Source organism: Desmodus rotundus, chromosome 3 (assembly GCF_022682495.2).
Source record: "Desmodus rotundus isolate HL8 chromosome 3, HLdesRot8A.1, whole genome shotgun sequence".
NCBI classification, from domain to species: domain Eukaryota; kingdom Metazoa; phylum Chordata; class Mammalia; order Chiroptera; family Phyllostomidae; genus Desmodus; species Desmodus rotundus.
The window spans coordinates 198,556,951-198,571,981 of NC_071389.1; the positions used below are offsets into that span (position 1 = coordinate 198,556,951).

General features: G+C 59.8%; 1 protein-coding gene across 1 annotated transcript; it reads right to left on the reverse strand.

Annotated features, from left to right (window-relative positions):
• Window positions 1-5,253: 5,253 nt before the first annotated feature.
• PNPLA5 (patatin like phospholipase domain containing 5) lies at window positions 5,254-14,717 on the reverse strand. The gene is made up of 9 exons (XM_053919811.1): window positions 14,525-14,717; window positions 13,909-14,141; window positions 13,131-13,196; window positions 12,647-12,856; window positions 11,364-11,424; window positions 10,038-10,223; window positions 8,197-8,329; window positions 6,115-6,226; window positions 5,254-5,304 (listed from the first exon to the last, which is right to left on the reverse strand). The coding sequence occupies exons 1-9, from the start codon at window positions 14,715-14,717 to the stop codon at window positions 5,254-5,256; spliced, it is 1,245 nt and encodes a 414-aa protein (XP_053775786.1).
• Window positions 14,718-15,031: the final 314 nt, after the last annotated feature.

The following is a 15,031-nucleotide window of genomic DNA, read 5'->3' on the forward strand; positions in this document are numbered from 1 at the left end:
CTGCCCTCCGCAGACGCGACGTGGTGGGGTCTCCGCGCCCGCCCCACCCCACACCCAGCCGCTGGCACCCACGCGGTGGGCTGGAGACCCCCGCCCGCGCTCCGCCTCCCAGCCCGCGGCCCGCAGCCGCATCCCCTCCACCACGCGCTCATTCGTCGACCTTTGGCTCCGTCATTCCGCAGGCGCTCAACAGACTCAGGAACTGCTCCTGCTGGAAGTGACCTTAGAGATTCATGCCTCCACTCAGCAAATATTTAGGAGCATCGGCTCTGTCCCAGGCACTGGTCCAGGTACCCGGCCCTCTCGGAGCTCACGTTTGTGACTAACCACGGTAACTTCAGGCCCTGACATGTGCTCTGAAAAACATGCATCATCATTTCCAGGGGGCAGAAGGCGATGGGGGGAGGGGTGAATTGCATTTTCCAGGACCAACCTCAAACTTAAAAAGACATTCTGTCCAGATAGCGCCCCAAATCTGCATCTAATAAGGGACTTCCCATGCAGACAATTTGAGATCAACAGAATTCTAATGAGGTTTTAGAACTCGCTGAACAAATACACATTAAGCACCTAGTACATGCCTGGGTCTGGGGAAACTCGAAGATTAAAACCATGAAATCCCGGTCTAGTTTTCTGAGGCTCCTTGTCCTCGGCTGAGAGAAGATGAAAAAGAAATGACAGTGGGTACCTCGAGGTAGTGTGGCCGGGAGGATGGAGGGAGAGGACTACACCGGCCAGAATCCAGAGCACAGGTGGGCGGGACCTACTCCCTCAGTCTCCTTCTCGCTCTATTTCTTTTCATTGACTTTCAGAGAGAGTGGGGAAGGAAGAGAGGAGGGAGGGAGAGAGACAGAAACATCAGTTTGTTGTTCTGCTTATTTATGCATTCATTGGTTGGTTCTCACATTTGCTCTGACTGGGGATGGAACCCGCAACCTTGGTGCCTGGCCGGGGCCCCTCCTCCGTGTTCTAGACTGAGACACCTGCAGTCTGGCAAGCGGGCACACGAGTGGCTGAGAGTGCATGTGTACCCACAGACAGAGAGGGGGACGACAGCAATTACCCGACTTGGGAGGCTTGTGGACGTCTTTACAATGTCAAAGGAGGACATTCCGGGCCCCCGGGACGTGATGAAGAACGATTTGACGTCACACAGAGGCAGCTAGCCAAAGGCGGAAGGAGGTGAGCGTGTGAGTGAACGGCCGATGCTTCAGAGGAGGGTTCTCGCTGGGAAAGGAGGCAGGGGAGAACCCTGTGGCGTTGGATTGGAACCTGCAGTTTGGATGTGAGTCTATTCTTTTTAGAAATATTTCTTATCTTCGCTGACAAGGCCCTTAGGCACGGGGATTCCAGGAATCCTAGGCACACCCACTGCCCAGATCTCGGTTGCTGAATACTTCCCCCCAGAAGGAATCAGGGTTTCTTGAAGAAAAGGTCAATTTCAGGTCTGGGCAAAGAAAGTACAAGAGGAGCCTAAAATGTCTTGTTGGGCCAAAAAGTAAGAAAGTATTTTTTTGTAATGATAGGAATAGGTCAAAAGGACAGAGGAGCGAGCTTGAAAGACCAAACGAAGAATGATGTGTACATGACAGACAAAAACCAGAGACAATGAAGGTGCCCGCCAGCAGCAGGGTGCATAAGTCGTGACATAGTCGTACAATGGAATGCCTGCGCTACAGCGATTTAAGAAAAATTACTGGTATTCACGACAACATAGGCGAACTTCACAATCAAAACGATGGACCAAAGAAGGCAAATAACAAAGGGCGATCTGTTGTGTGACTCCATTCACATACGGTTCAAGGACAAGCAAAATCTACGGTGACAGAGGCCAGAAAAGCGCTGAATTTGGGTCAGGTGGAGAGGTCGAATGGGAGTAAACCCAAAAGTACCCTCCAGAGCGTCGGGAATATCATCTTGCTCCCGGGGATGGGTTAGATACTGTGTAGACAGAGGCGCAGGGCCTGCCGCGTGGCCGTGCCACTAGGGAAGTCCTACGGCGCCCTGTGCTCAGGAGGGCCCTGCACTTGGGCTTCAATGCTCTGTGGTCACCACCTTGAAATTCTTAACAACCTCATTTGAACTTGTGCTTTTTAAGTGAAGTCTGGTGGGCTGATGGAGCTTGTGCACCGTCACTTGGGGCCTGGGTTCCCAAGCAGCTCCACCAAGGCCAGGTCTGCCCCGTGGGTAGTGAACACTCCATCTCTGGAGGTGTGTAAAAGGCCAGGTAGCCTTGTGCCTGCAAGAGACTTTTCCGAAATAAGGTGGATCCGGAAATTCTGTGCCCCACCCCAGAACCCTTAAGACAGCTGAGGTGGCAGAAAAGCCAGCGTGGCCAGGCGCTGTCCACGGTGCTGAACGTGTGCGGCTTCCAGATCCTGCTGCTCTTCATCTGTGATTTCAAGAAGCCACAACTGCAGGGACCCTGCTTCTGCCTTGTTTTCTGTGCTGTCTTGCTGCCTATTTTTCTATTTGTATGTATCAAAGTTTTCAGGGTAAGTACTCATTTATTATAGAAACATCAAACATATAAAATTGGGGAGAATTGCATAATGAACTTCTATGTACACATCACCCCACGTCAAGTGTCGGCAACTCGTGTCTCATCCTCTCGCCCACTTCCCCCCACCCCAATTATTTTGAAGCAAATGTCCTGCATCATGTCATCTCACTCGTCAATAGTTCAGTATGATCTCTAAAAGACAGGACTTCTTAAAAACATATCCCCAATACGTTAACACAAGTAAAAAGTAATAATTATACCGTAACATCATCAAACACGTGGTTAGTGTGCACAGATTTATGGGTGGAATGCAAAGCTCGGAGGGGCTGAGGCACCTACCTGGGATGCCTAAGGTAGCCAGGATTCAGTGCCGGACACAGGTGGCCCCACCAATGTCACGTGACCACAGCCACTGATCAGCACATACCAGCCTGCTGGTCACAGATGACATTAAGCAAGTCTGAGGCACAGGGTGCTGGCTTGGGCACAGTCACCCCTACAGGGTGTCCTCAGGAGCCACCAGTTCCCAGGAACTTCAGGCTCCAGCCACACTCCTGCTCAGACAAGTCCAGGTCAAGATCAACTACATCAGAGCCTCTGCAGGCGAGTCCTGGGCACCATCATTTCCAGCTGGCGTCCCAGTGTGCAGACGGGATGGAACGACAGCCTGATCTGAGCTTGAACGGGATCTCCGTCAACGACAGGCTGTGGCACCTGGGACAGGACACTTCGCCCCTCTGAGCCTCTGATTCCTTGTCCGTGTAACTTACCATGGGTCACCCAACTGTGTTGGCACCTGCCATCCCCTCTCCTGGCGTGACTCTCTGCCAACCCAAATTCTAGGCCTCCATAAAGACCCAGTCAGAAACCCGTTCCTGTGGCTAGCCACTCCCGGGATCCCCTCTCCTCCATCTGACCACGGGGCACTGCTCTTGTGCTGGGCTCAGAGCACAGCTGGGGGCCCCTAAGGAGCCAGCTAGTCCACCCCCTGCCTTCAAAGCCAGGAGACGAGGGATTGATGGAGGAAAGCGCTTGCCCAGTGTACAGAGCAGACGTGCAGTGAGGCTGTGACGGTCTAGGGATCTTTCTACTCCCTGGGGTTCCACCTTGGGAGGTTCTAGCTCAACCTCTTACCAATGAACATCATCTCTCTGCCCCTCAGTTTCCTCATCTGTAAATGGAAGAGGAAAATGCCTACTTCCCAGGGTTGCTGACAATCCAGCGAGATGAGAGCTTTGTAAACTCGAAAGCAGCATGCACCTGCGGCAGTTAGATTCCCTAATACCTCCACAGAGACAGCAACAGAGGCACGTGAGCTTGGGGCAGGGATCTGCCGTGGGCATCGGGGCGCACCCAGCAGACAATGGGCACTCAGGAATCCAGGCTGTGGGGCTTGCTGCCAGCCCAGGAGTGGGGTTCAAGAATGGGAGTCACAGCCATGCCAGGGCTGCAGAGCCCGGAGAGGTCCTTGGGGGGACACGGGGAGGAAAAGGAGGCTGGTGGAGCCATGACGTGAGCCCCGGTGGGTGGAGGCCACGGTGCAGAGGGCTCTGACATCACACAGGCCCTGGGCCCAATCGCAGCTCCCCTGAGCTTGGTGCAGACTGCCCCCCAGCCAGGGACGGTGCGAGGCTCAAAGGGGACCCTCCTAGTCTGGTGCCGGACACAGAGCAGAAGTGTAACCAAGGCGCTCTCCCTGCCCCCTCCCTTCCTGAGCAGCAGTCCCTAGCAGGTGTGGGAGTCTGCAAGGGGTGTTTGATTTTCTCAGACTGGTATTCCATGGTGTATGTGTTATGGTGGCTGTCCGGCATGGGGCGGGGGTGGGGTGGGGTGGGGGTAGGGACTGAGGGGAGGGGATCTCCCCCAGTTCCACCGATGCTGAGTTGCAGAAATGGGACTCAAACCCAGGCGTACCAGAACTCAGAGCCCAGGATCACTCTCCGTTCTGTGACACCTCAGGGCTCTGTGTCAGGGGGACAGAGAGGTGACAAGTCAGGGAACTCTGACCAAGATCAGTTCCTGGGCTGTCTGCTTTGTCAGCTGAGCTGTCTCAACACCTGGCCAGGGTTATGGTGCGGGCTCTGCTCTGAGGATAGGAAGAGCTGTAACCCCCAGGAGAGGCCAGGGGAGGGGCAGAGGCACTGTGGACCGTCCTGTGGAATAAGGGGCTGTAGTGGCAGCCAGTGGACACCCCGGCAGAAGCACCTCCAGCTGGGATTCTGAAAAGATTTAAGTCCCTTTCGCCTCCCCTCCGGTCCCCTCCCATCTCCTCGGGCTCTCGGCTTGGCTGGGTGGACCCAGGAGGAAGTCAGAGATCAAGGCTGCAGGAGGAGCAGACCATGCGGGTCACCCCCAAGGGCTGGTGCCGGACAGCAGAAGTTAGTACAGGATCTGAGGGAGGCACGGCACCCCCTGACGCCCACTGGTGCCCCGGCCTCCAAGGGGAGCCTCTGGCCCAGGTCCTGCAAACCCCTGTGCTCGGCTCTGCCATAGTACCGGACCCCTCCCCTGCAGAATGGCCCTGGCGGCCCCCGGAAGGAAGCTCCAGAGCCAGGATGCATGTCAGCTCCTGCTTCCTGCCTCCCTCTGATGGGACAGGGCCGGGGTGACCTGGGCACACGGTGACCCCGGATGTGCCCATCAGGTGGTACCTCTCCCCAGAAAGAAGTCCCCAGCCCCCAGGGAACTGGCTCCAAGGAGCAGGGCATCCAGAGGGGCTGATGGGGCCTCCTCTGGCTCCAGAGGGCGCCCTACCCACAGGGGCTGGGATGAGAGTCTGACAGGGAGAGGAGGAGGCTGCCCTTGGGCCTCCACTTGGCCAACAATTCCAGTGCCCAGCCTGGGCCAGGGTCTAGGCTCCTGGAGGCATCAGAGCCAGGCCTCCCTCCAGGGGGCAGACATGGGCACACAGTCACTGCTTGGGCCCAGCCAGGTGTCCCTCAGGCCTGAAGCGCAGGGCAGGTCCCAGCTCCTTGTCTGGGTCCATGGGAGGGGCTGCCTCAGGCTGGAGGCAGGTGGCTGGCAGGCTGCAGAGGAAGCAGAAGCCAGTGAGGGCAACCTGTCGGCACAGGGGGGCTGGGCTAAGGGCAGGGTGGGGCCATGGGGGCAGCTGGGAACACAGTGAGCCCCAGGCCACGCTTCTCCCAAGTCCTGCAAGGAGGGAGGGCTGGTGGAGGCTCTATTCTGGCTGAGCTGGGGTGACAGGAAGGCCCCAGGGAGGGCTGCGCAGGAGTCCTTGGTAAACAAATGGCTGGGAGTGGGTGTGGGAGGACTTCGGGGGCTCCAGCCAGCAGGGGACGCAGGCTGGGGAGAGACCCCACCCAGGGCCTGTGGGGGCATCTGGAAAGATGCAGGCCTGACAGGGCAGGGGGGTTGGGGAGCAGGGAATGGGCGGAGCAGGGACATAGGCTGTCCTCTGCAAGCTCGAGCAGGGGTACGGTGGCTGCCCTGAGGGCCCTGCAGAGCAACCAATGGGGCGGGTCGGCACCCACGTCCAGGCCCAGCACGGAAGATGCAGACTGCCTGCCTGGGTCCAGGGAAACAGTGGGTGCCTCCCCACCCAGAACCACCTTTCCCACTCCACCCCAGCCTGTCTGCCCGCCTCACCTGACGAGCCCCAGGAGCTGGGCCTTTGTCCTGGAGCAGACCCCGAGGGCCGAGCTCCTCAGCACGCCCTGCATCCATCGCAAGCCAGCCAGCACGTCGGGCAGCCACACCACCAACCTGGAGGGATGGCACCAGCTTTGGGGATGGGGATTAAAGAACGTCCAAGGGTATCGGTTCCACCACAGGGCAGCTTGGACCTTGGACCCAGGGCATCTCTGAACTGGTGGGAGTAGCCAGGCCCTTAGGGTGGACTCTGTGGGGCACCAGTGGAAAGCCCAGGGGAAGAAAGGGCAGGGCTTTGGGGCCAGGCTGGCTCGGGCTGCCACCCAGCCCCACTGCTTAGCCGCTGTGTGACCTGGGCCGGCAGGGAGCCTCTCTGGCCCTTAGCTTTCTCACCTGCCAAGTTAGGACAGTCACCTTGCCTGCAGTTCCTGACCTCCTCCCTCTCTTGGTCCCTTCCTGTCTCGTCCCCGCAGACTAGCTCACCACCCCAGACCCCTGCATCCACTCTCCTCCCAGCAGCCCATGATGGTCCTGAAGCACGCAGCCCACCGCAGCCCCCTCTGTCACCCATCAATGCCCCCACCTGAGCCCTGAGCGGCAGCAGAGGGCCAGCCATCCACCCGTGGCTGAGAGCACTTGGCTGGGCACCTTCTCGCACACACGGGACGCTGCAGGGCTTTGCCCCTCCCCAGCCACCACATTGCCCTTAGAGCAGCTTCTAAACCAGGGCCTCAAACTGGGCAGATGGTCCACAGTGTACTGTGGCAGCAAAACACAAGCTGGACGGTCACCCCCCTTGTTCTGGATCTTCTGCCTCTATCACTGCACCTCCACGTCGGCTACAGAACACACCCAGCATGGACCCCCGCGGGCTGGGCAGGCCTCCCCGTTGGCGCTTATGCGGGGATTTCTTTTTAACCAAAAAGGCTAGAATGTGCCTTTATCCTTGTTGATTTTGGCCTGTGATTTCAGTGTGACAGCTCAGCGTGAGCAGGGCCAGTCAGCCCAAAGCTCTCCCCCAGCTCCGGAGCACCAGCAGCTTAAACAGCAGGGCCGAACCCGCCATCAGCTCCACATGGAGGGGGGTGGAGACTTGTGGCCACTGTCACAGGCCCTCCTCCAGGGAAGACAGAGTTTTTAAAAGGTTAGATCTCCCGTGACACCATGGCCACCCTTGGTTGCCTCCCCGCCACTGTTGGGATGGAGACCGCACTCCTCTCCTCAGAAGGCCACAGGGCCCTGCGTGTCCGGCCCCGCCCACCTCCCCAGCGCTGTCTCAGACAGCGCTCTGCCTGGATGCTCCAGGCACACTGCCTCCCTTTCTGCTCCTAAATGGGCCTTCCTCCCTTCTGCCCCAGGATGTTTGCACGTGCTGCTCCACCCATCTGAAATGCTTTTCCCCTCCCTCTTTGCTTAGTGGACTCTTATTCATCCTTCAAGGTATAGCTCAAAAGTTACCTCCTCCGGGCAGCCTTCCCTGCCTAGATAGCCTCTAGTGGGAGCCATCACAGTTCACAGCCGGGGCAGACCCGTGATTACACGTGTGGGTGTGTGATGACTTGTGCGCCATAGGACTCCACAGGGCCAGGCTCTGGGTCTGGCTCAGTGCTGCCTCCCCAGTCTCCAGCCAGGGCCTGGCCTCTGGAGAGCCCTCAATAACTAGCGCTCGAACAGATGAACGGCAACGCGGAGGGATCCGTTAGTCGGCGGAGTTAGAATGGTCAGTGAGGGCTGAACCACAGCCAGCCTGCCATGGAAGAGCCTTGTTTTATACAAAAGGAGTCTGAGGCCCAGAGAGGTCAAGAGACCCTGCCCAGGCCAAACAGCGAGTCTGAGCCAGTCCAGCCCCTAGGGGTATTTTCAAAACGAACAGATGGTCTCTGAGGCTCTGCTCAGTGGAGCAATGGGCCAAAGGTCCTAGAGACCAGCGCAGAGACCCCACTTATCACAGCTGCTACACTGCCCCCCACCCCAGTCCCCCAAGACCCCATCTGCGTCATTCGGCCAACACCAGGCAGCACGGTGTGCCAGCTGCTCTTCCCGCCGTGGGTTCCGGCCTCCCCCCACCCCCTGGCCGGGCTCACCTTCTGCTCTGGAAGTAGGCGTACTCGAAGGGCAGCGTGCAGGGCAGCAGCAGGTATGTCAACACCCTCCCAGGCCTCGACCGGCGGAAGCGGGCCCAGGGCCTGGGGTCCCTCATACACGTGTTCTTCAGTGCTACAAGAGAAGCCGGAGCGTGCCCACCTGTCCCTTAGGCCTGCCCCAGGATGTTTCGCAGTCCACAGAAACGGCCCAGATCAAGCCCCTAGTGTGAGCCAGCGGGCGGCCAGGCCCTTGTGCTCTCAGTATTGTCCCTGAGCTGGGCAGGATGTGCCCCTTTCATGGAAGAGGAGACAGAAGTTCAGAGTGGAGAAGCGACCTGCCCAAAGGCCACTGCCAAGCAGTGGCAGGCCAGGATGGGCCCAAAGTCTCCTCAGGCTCCTCCAGCTCTTCCCCCCTCTCCCAGCCCCAGGAAAGTGCTGTGGCCACCCAGGATGAGGCGGGTACCCACGCCCTACCTCCCTCGGTAACAGGAACACATTGGTATTATTAACCTCGGCAGTGGCGGCAGCTGGGACCAGAACGACCATTTCCTGAGCCCTTCATTCCCTCCATCACCCAGAATGGAAGGGACCTGCATCCTGGCTGGGGGCAGAGCCAGAGCCTGAAAACCCGCCCCAGACCAGGGCAGCTACGCACACTCCCCCAAGCCCACTCTGCATCTGGCCGGTGCTCCTAGAGACAGACGCTGGGAGCGCTCACAGAAACATTCCAGAAACATTCCGGTGACACAGCTCCCAGCTGACTAGGACACGCCCCTTCCCTTTCCCAGGACCTTGGTCACCTCCCCTGTAACGGCAGGACCTGTGTCCCTGGGCTGGCAGGTGAGGATTCAGGGATGCCTGTAGGGGCCGGGCCAGGCCAGAGGATACTGCTGCCCCATCAAAGAGGCGGCTCTCGCGCGCCCCCGTGTGGCGGCAGCGATGCTGCCAGGGCTCAGCACACATCTGAGTCCCTGTGGTTTCCAGTGCTGAAATAAGCAGCCGCACTGCCACCCCCTCAACCACCTCGTGGTCCCTGCTCCGGCCTCACCACCGTCCTCTCTCCCCCCAGACAGGTGCAGCTATCACTAGCCTAGAGTGCAGAGTAGCAGGGGAAAATGCAAAGGAGGGGTCGCCCCAGGAAACCCTGCGGGCCGTGGCCATCCTCTAAGCCACTTTCCTGACCCTCCCAGCAGGTCTCTGCTTGCTCATCTCTGCTACCTGCCCCTCAATCACGGTGGCGGGGCCCTGGGGCCCTCTCTCCTCTCCCCGTCCCCACAGGACACGTGCATGTCCTGTGCCTGCCGCATGTCTGTGGGACCCTGTGCTTTCCTGTTACTGCGACCGTGACCTTAGGTCACCGCGCAGACCTGGCTATGTGGCTCCAAGCAGAGCTCTGGGTCCTGCCCTATGTGGGCCGCTTAGCCTCTCTGTTGTGGTTCCCAAGGCCTGGGACACATACTGTCCTCAGAGTACCGCTGAGAGGACCGAAAGAGTCCAGGCCCACTGCATGTGCCCCTCCCAGGTCCCTCGGTGCCCCTTGCCTCTTCCTGGACAGTGGGCAAACGCCTGGCTTTCTCAGGCACAGACTTGGGTTCTAGTCCCCTGGGAGGCCCTGCTGAGTCCCTTCCCCTCTTGGGGCTTCAGTTTCCTCATCATGGAAGTGGGGCGAGGCCCCGGTCATGGTGACAAGTGACTGACACAGAGGTCAGGGCCCCCAGCACCGTGCCAGGCAGTTAGTGGGTCCTCAGAAAAAGGAGCACCTTCAGAGCAGGGCGCGGCCCCAAGCCCCCTGAGGGCAGGGACCTGCTCGGTGAGAAAGGGCAGGAAGGAAGGGGCAGTACCAGCCTCCAGTTCCGGCGAGAGCTGCTCAAAGTTGGGCACGTCCTTAGCCAGCATGTTGGGCACTGCCCAGTTGATCGACAGGCCTGCCTTCTGGCCTCTGTTGTGACCAGTGTCCCGGGTCCCCGCAGCTGGGGCTGGAGGCTCCTTAGATACCAGCATGCACAGCACCGGCTCCTTGGTGAGCCCTGGGTCAGGCGAGAGGAGGATGTGACAGGTCGGCACACCCGGAGCTTCCGGGTGACAATGACCCCCGGCTTTCCACGCTGTCCACACTATCTGCACCACTCAGCCTCCCTCAGCTCCCGGCACCCGCTTGCCACTGGGCAGACCCAGGGCTCATCCTGAATGACCCTTCTTGAGCCCCCCACCCCGTGCTGCTCCCTGTCTGCGGGGCACCCTCATTTTCTCTTTTCCTATTTCTTCTTTGCATTTTTCCAGTTCACGCTCTGGAGGTTAGTCGGAACCCTGAAGACCTAGTCTGGGGTTCAAATCTCGGCTCTGCCACCTGTTAGCTCTGTAACCTAACAGCTCCCTTCCTCGGTTTCCCTCTCTGTGAACCAGGGAAAGGAAGACCTGCTCTACCTGGTTTTCTCAGAATCACGTGAGTCACTAAAGCTGAAGCCCAGGACTGGGCACGTGGCAAGTGCTCAGCAAATGTGTTCTTGCTGCCGTGTGTTTGGGGCCACAGTTGGGGGCAAGGGTCAAGGACATGAATGTTGGGGCCATTCACCTGTGTTCAAACCCCAGCTCTAGCACTCTGAAGAGCGTTGCCCTAAGGGGTGACATCCGAGCCCTCTCTGGCCCACCCAGTGCCCCGTGAACACACACACACACTCACACCTGCAGCCATACTAAGTCATGTTCCCTCAAGGTCTGACCTCTGTTCCTTCATTCTCATTCGTCTTCTCTGACTAGACTGTCCTCTTCCTTTCCATCTTCAACCTCTCATAGTCTCCCTCACTAGACAAAATCCAGCTTACGTGTCACCACCTCCAGGAAGCCCTCCCTGCCCACTCCACCCGCCCCCCCAGGATGGGTCAGGTGCCTCCTCTGGGCTCCCACAGCCCTGAGCATTCCTCCATCTCTCAGGGGAGATGTTACTCTCTGGATCTGTCCCCCTGAACCAGGCAGTGGGCAGTTTGAGAGTGGGACACACGTGTGAGTCCTCCCTGGGCCCCCAGCACCCAACTCAGGCCAAGCACAGAGCAGATGCTGAGGAAGAGAATGAGTGAGCTGAGGCCCATGACTTCGTATGCCCAGAAGGCAGGATGCACCTGGCGCTTGTGTGGGGCGTGACCCCAGCTACTGTGGCGGCTGTCACCTACCGCGTCTCTCCAGGAACCTCAGAGCGTCCAGGTAGCCTTGCCTGCAGTAGTGGGCCACTACCTGCCAACACACAGGGCACGGTGGGCTGAGGAAGGCCTGGACCGATCCTCAAGCTGGTGGTCACAGGCCAGACACCTGTCTTCAACTGGAAGTGATTCCAGCCTATACTTCCCAAGAGACCTCTCAGAGAGGCTCAAGGACCCTGGGGGGCCCAGCAGTGGGGAGGGGGGCATTGGACGGCAGCTGGGACAGATCTGTAGCCTCCTCTGCGACTCCCTGGCTGGGGACTCCTGCTCCAGCCCCCACCCCCTGCCTTAGTTCCCTCCTCTGGCCCAGGACGCCTGGGCCGTTGCCTGGTTCGTATAGGTCGATGGATGAGGGCCCTCTTTGCCCTGGTCTTCAGTCCCAGAAGTGGCCAGAGATGGCAGAGGGGCCCCAGGGCCAATGCCCCCTGTCTCAGTCAGAGTCCCCCCACGTGGGGAAAGGAGCTCTGCCTTCCCTTGCTGTGTGGCCTCAGGGAAGCCAAGCCACCTTTCTGAGCGCCTCGGTTTCCGGGGCTGTGAGACGGGGCTGAGACGGGGTCCGCCCCTCCTCTGGCGGACCCGGGGAAAGGAACCGGGCCGTCTCATACACTATAAAGCTCTGTACAACCTGAGGGATGAGCGGTAGGGGAGGGCCAGGGCGTGGTGGGGCTGGAGCAGCCTGTTAGGATGACAAACTGTTTGTTACCAAATCACCTATTTTCCAGAAATACTAAGGGGCCAAAAAACAGACAATTCTGGTCTGCTTGCCCCCCTTTTTCTGAGCCTGTGCCTCACCTCCGCACAGGTGGCCTCCAGCCCACCGTCCAGGGCAGCAGCCAGCAGTACGGGCCCAGGCTAGCTGAGGGCTTGAGCCCTGGCTTGGCAGTGTCAAGGCTGTGTGAGTTTGAACAAGTCACTTAACCTCTCTGAGCTGTGGAGCTCTTCCCTGAGACGTGGAGACAATGGTGGTGCCTTCTCTTAGACCCTGACCAGGAAGAGCGCCAGCAGAGGACCGGCTCCACCCCTGCTGGCCTGAGGGCGCTGCCATCACTGGTAAGTCAAAGTGCGCTTGGGGAGGGGAAGGGTGCTGAGGGCACAGCTTGGGCTCCAGGCAGCGGGCTCGGGAGCTTGGCGGTAAGGCACAGGACCTGGGTCCTCACTGCCCTGAGGCTATGGGGAGGGTTCGGAGTCTGCCTCACGGGGCCCTGGATCATGGCCGAGGCTCTCATACCTTCCAGACTGGACACCGCCAGACCTACCTCAGGGTAGGGGGTCAAGAGGCTGGTGATGCCCAGGAAAAAGTTCATGGTGGAGACCTGGAAGCTGGCATTAAAGGCGTTCAGCTCAAACATGCTGGCAGAGGTGCTCTCGGGGCAGATGTCCACAGTCCCAGTGAAGGGCGACACGGTGATGACGCAGGGGCTCTCCGCGAAGGGCAAGTTGTTGCTCAGGGCCCCATCCATGTAGCGCTGTGATGGTGGTGGACGCTGCCCTCAGGATGCCTGCCCCACTCCCACACTGCCACGGAGCCACCCACCAAGAGCGGGCTGCAGCTGGTGACCCTGTGGCTGCCCCTGACTCACGGGGTCCGTTCTAGCCCAGGATGCTCTGAGCACCCCAGGAGCAGGGGGAAGGCGGGCACACAGTAGGTGCTCAAGTAATGCAGGTACCCTCCACCCACACCCCTCTCACTGCGGGTGCCTTGGGCTGCCCAAAGCACAGGGCAGGGCCTCGGCCACTTACCTCCCCTCTGAACTTGGGGGGGATCACCCCGCAGTAGAAAGGAAAGTACAGGGAACAGACCAAGGCCTGGGAAGACAAGAGTCAGTGGACACAGCTGTTCACATCCTCATGCTCAGAACCTGCTCCAAGCGCCAGGTCTAACCCCAGGACAGCCCACGAGGAGGCTGTTATTTGTCCTGCGTCCAGGGGAGGGAACTGAGGCCCCGGAGGCATCAGGTCCCAGCCACATCCTCAGAGCAGAGAAAGGATTTGAATGCAGGCCCATCTCGACATCGGCCCCCCTTCCTGCTGACAGGACCCTTGGTGACTTGGGGCTGCTGCGGGGATGTCTTCCCCCAAGGACAAACAGAGGCACCAAGTTCGACTGGTCGGATGGTCGGAGCGTCCCTGGAGCCTCTCTCTTAAGATAAATAAATAAAATCTTTAAAAATGTAGGACCAGGGCGGGTTAGGGGCTGGCAGGCACCCCTCTGGAAAGAGCAGCCCCTTGGAGGGCTCTGACTAAAAAAGCCTGACCTTTCCCCCTCCCCAGACATGTACCTTCTGTGTGCAGCCGAGGGGCCCCCACTGGGAGCTGGAAGATCTCCAGGTCCAGCTGGCCGCTCCTCTCTGCGCCTCAACTCCCACATTTGTAAACAAACAGGGGCTGCCAGTTCACCACCCCCACCCCCACCCCACCCTACAGCTGCGTCTGCCTTTGGGAAGTGCCCAGAAGTCACTCTGGCAGGAGGTGAAGCCCACCCAACTGCCCCCAGGCCCTGGGCCCACCACCTGCTCACCTGGATGACCTCATCACGGCTGGCAAAGTCCGTGACAATGAGGTTGTGGCCATCAGGCCAGTGGGTCATTGAGATGCCCAGCTGCTGGGAGGCCAGGATGTGAATGTTGTCAGGCAGAATGCGTTGCAGCTGCTGCTTGATGTGCTCAATGGGCGCAAAGGCAGGGTGGAAGATGCCCAGGCTCAGCTGCTCTACCTGCTTGGCCAGGCACAGGAGGTGGGAGCAGCATAATTCTGCAAGCAAGGGGACAGGGACCTAAGCCACCAGGGAAACTGCTGCAATGGGCAGACCTGACTTTCCTCCCGGCTGGCTGCCCTGGGAGTGGAGGGTCCTCCTCTCTCCCGCTCAGGTCTGTGCCCAGCCCTGCGTCTTGCCCCAAGGGGCCTTGGGAACAGTCTTCCTGGCCCTGAGCCTCGGATCCCGCTTCTGTGGAATGGGGTAACCGCAATCGCGAGTTCGCAGGGTTCTCATAAGGCTTAAAGAGGAGGGTACTGGGTGTAAAGACCGTGGGCCGGGCGCCAAGCTCGGGACCTTGAACAACCCTCCCTCCGCAGCCACCGCCCCCTACCCCACCCACGTCGGAATCGGCTTCTGCTGGGGCTGTCCCCGGACGCACCGGTTGACATGTCCATGACGAGGCAGAGGGCGGCAAGGGCCCCCGACGAGGAGCCGTAGAAGCGGCGGGCGCCCCGGAGGAGGCGCGGGGCGCGCTCCCGCAGGCAGTGGATCACGCCCACGTGGTAGAGGCCCAGAAAGCCCGCGCCGCTGAAGGACAGGCTCCAGCTTCCCTCCTCCTCAAAGCAGCTCATGCCGTGCCGTGGGGCTGGGGCCGGGGCAGGGTCGGAACTGGGCTGGGAGCCGGGGCCAGTGGCGGGCGCTGCCGGGATGGGGCGCAGGAGGTGGAAGGCTCTCGGGTTGAATGAGGCGCGGCCCAGATGGGAAGCTTGGGCTGGAGAGCCCGGGCCCCGCCCCTGTGCCCGGTCTGGTCTCTCGGCTGCGTCCTCTGTTGCCCCAGCCAATGAGGTCCCCGGGCTGCGACCGACCCCTCCCTCTCCGCCAGGTGAGCCCCAGGTATGCCCCAGAAAAGTGCCAGAGCGCCGTGGGTGCCCCGGTGCCGCCCCCA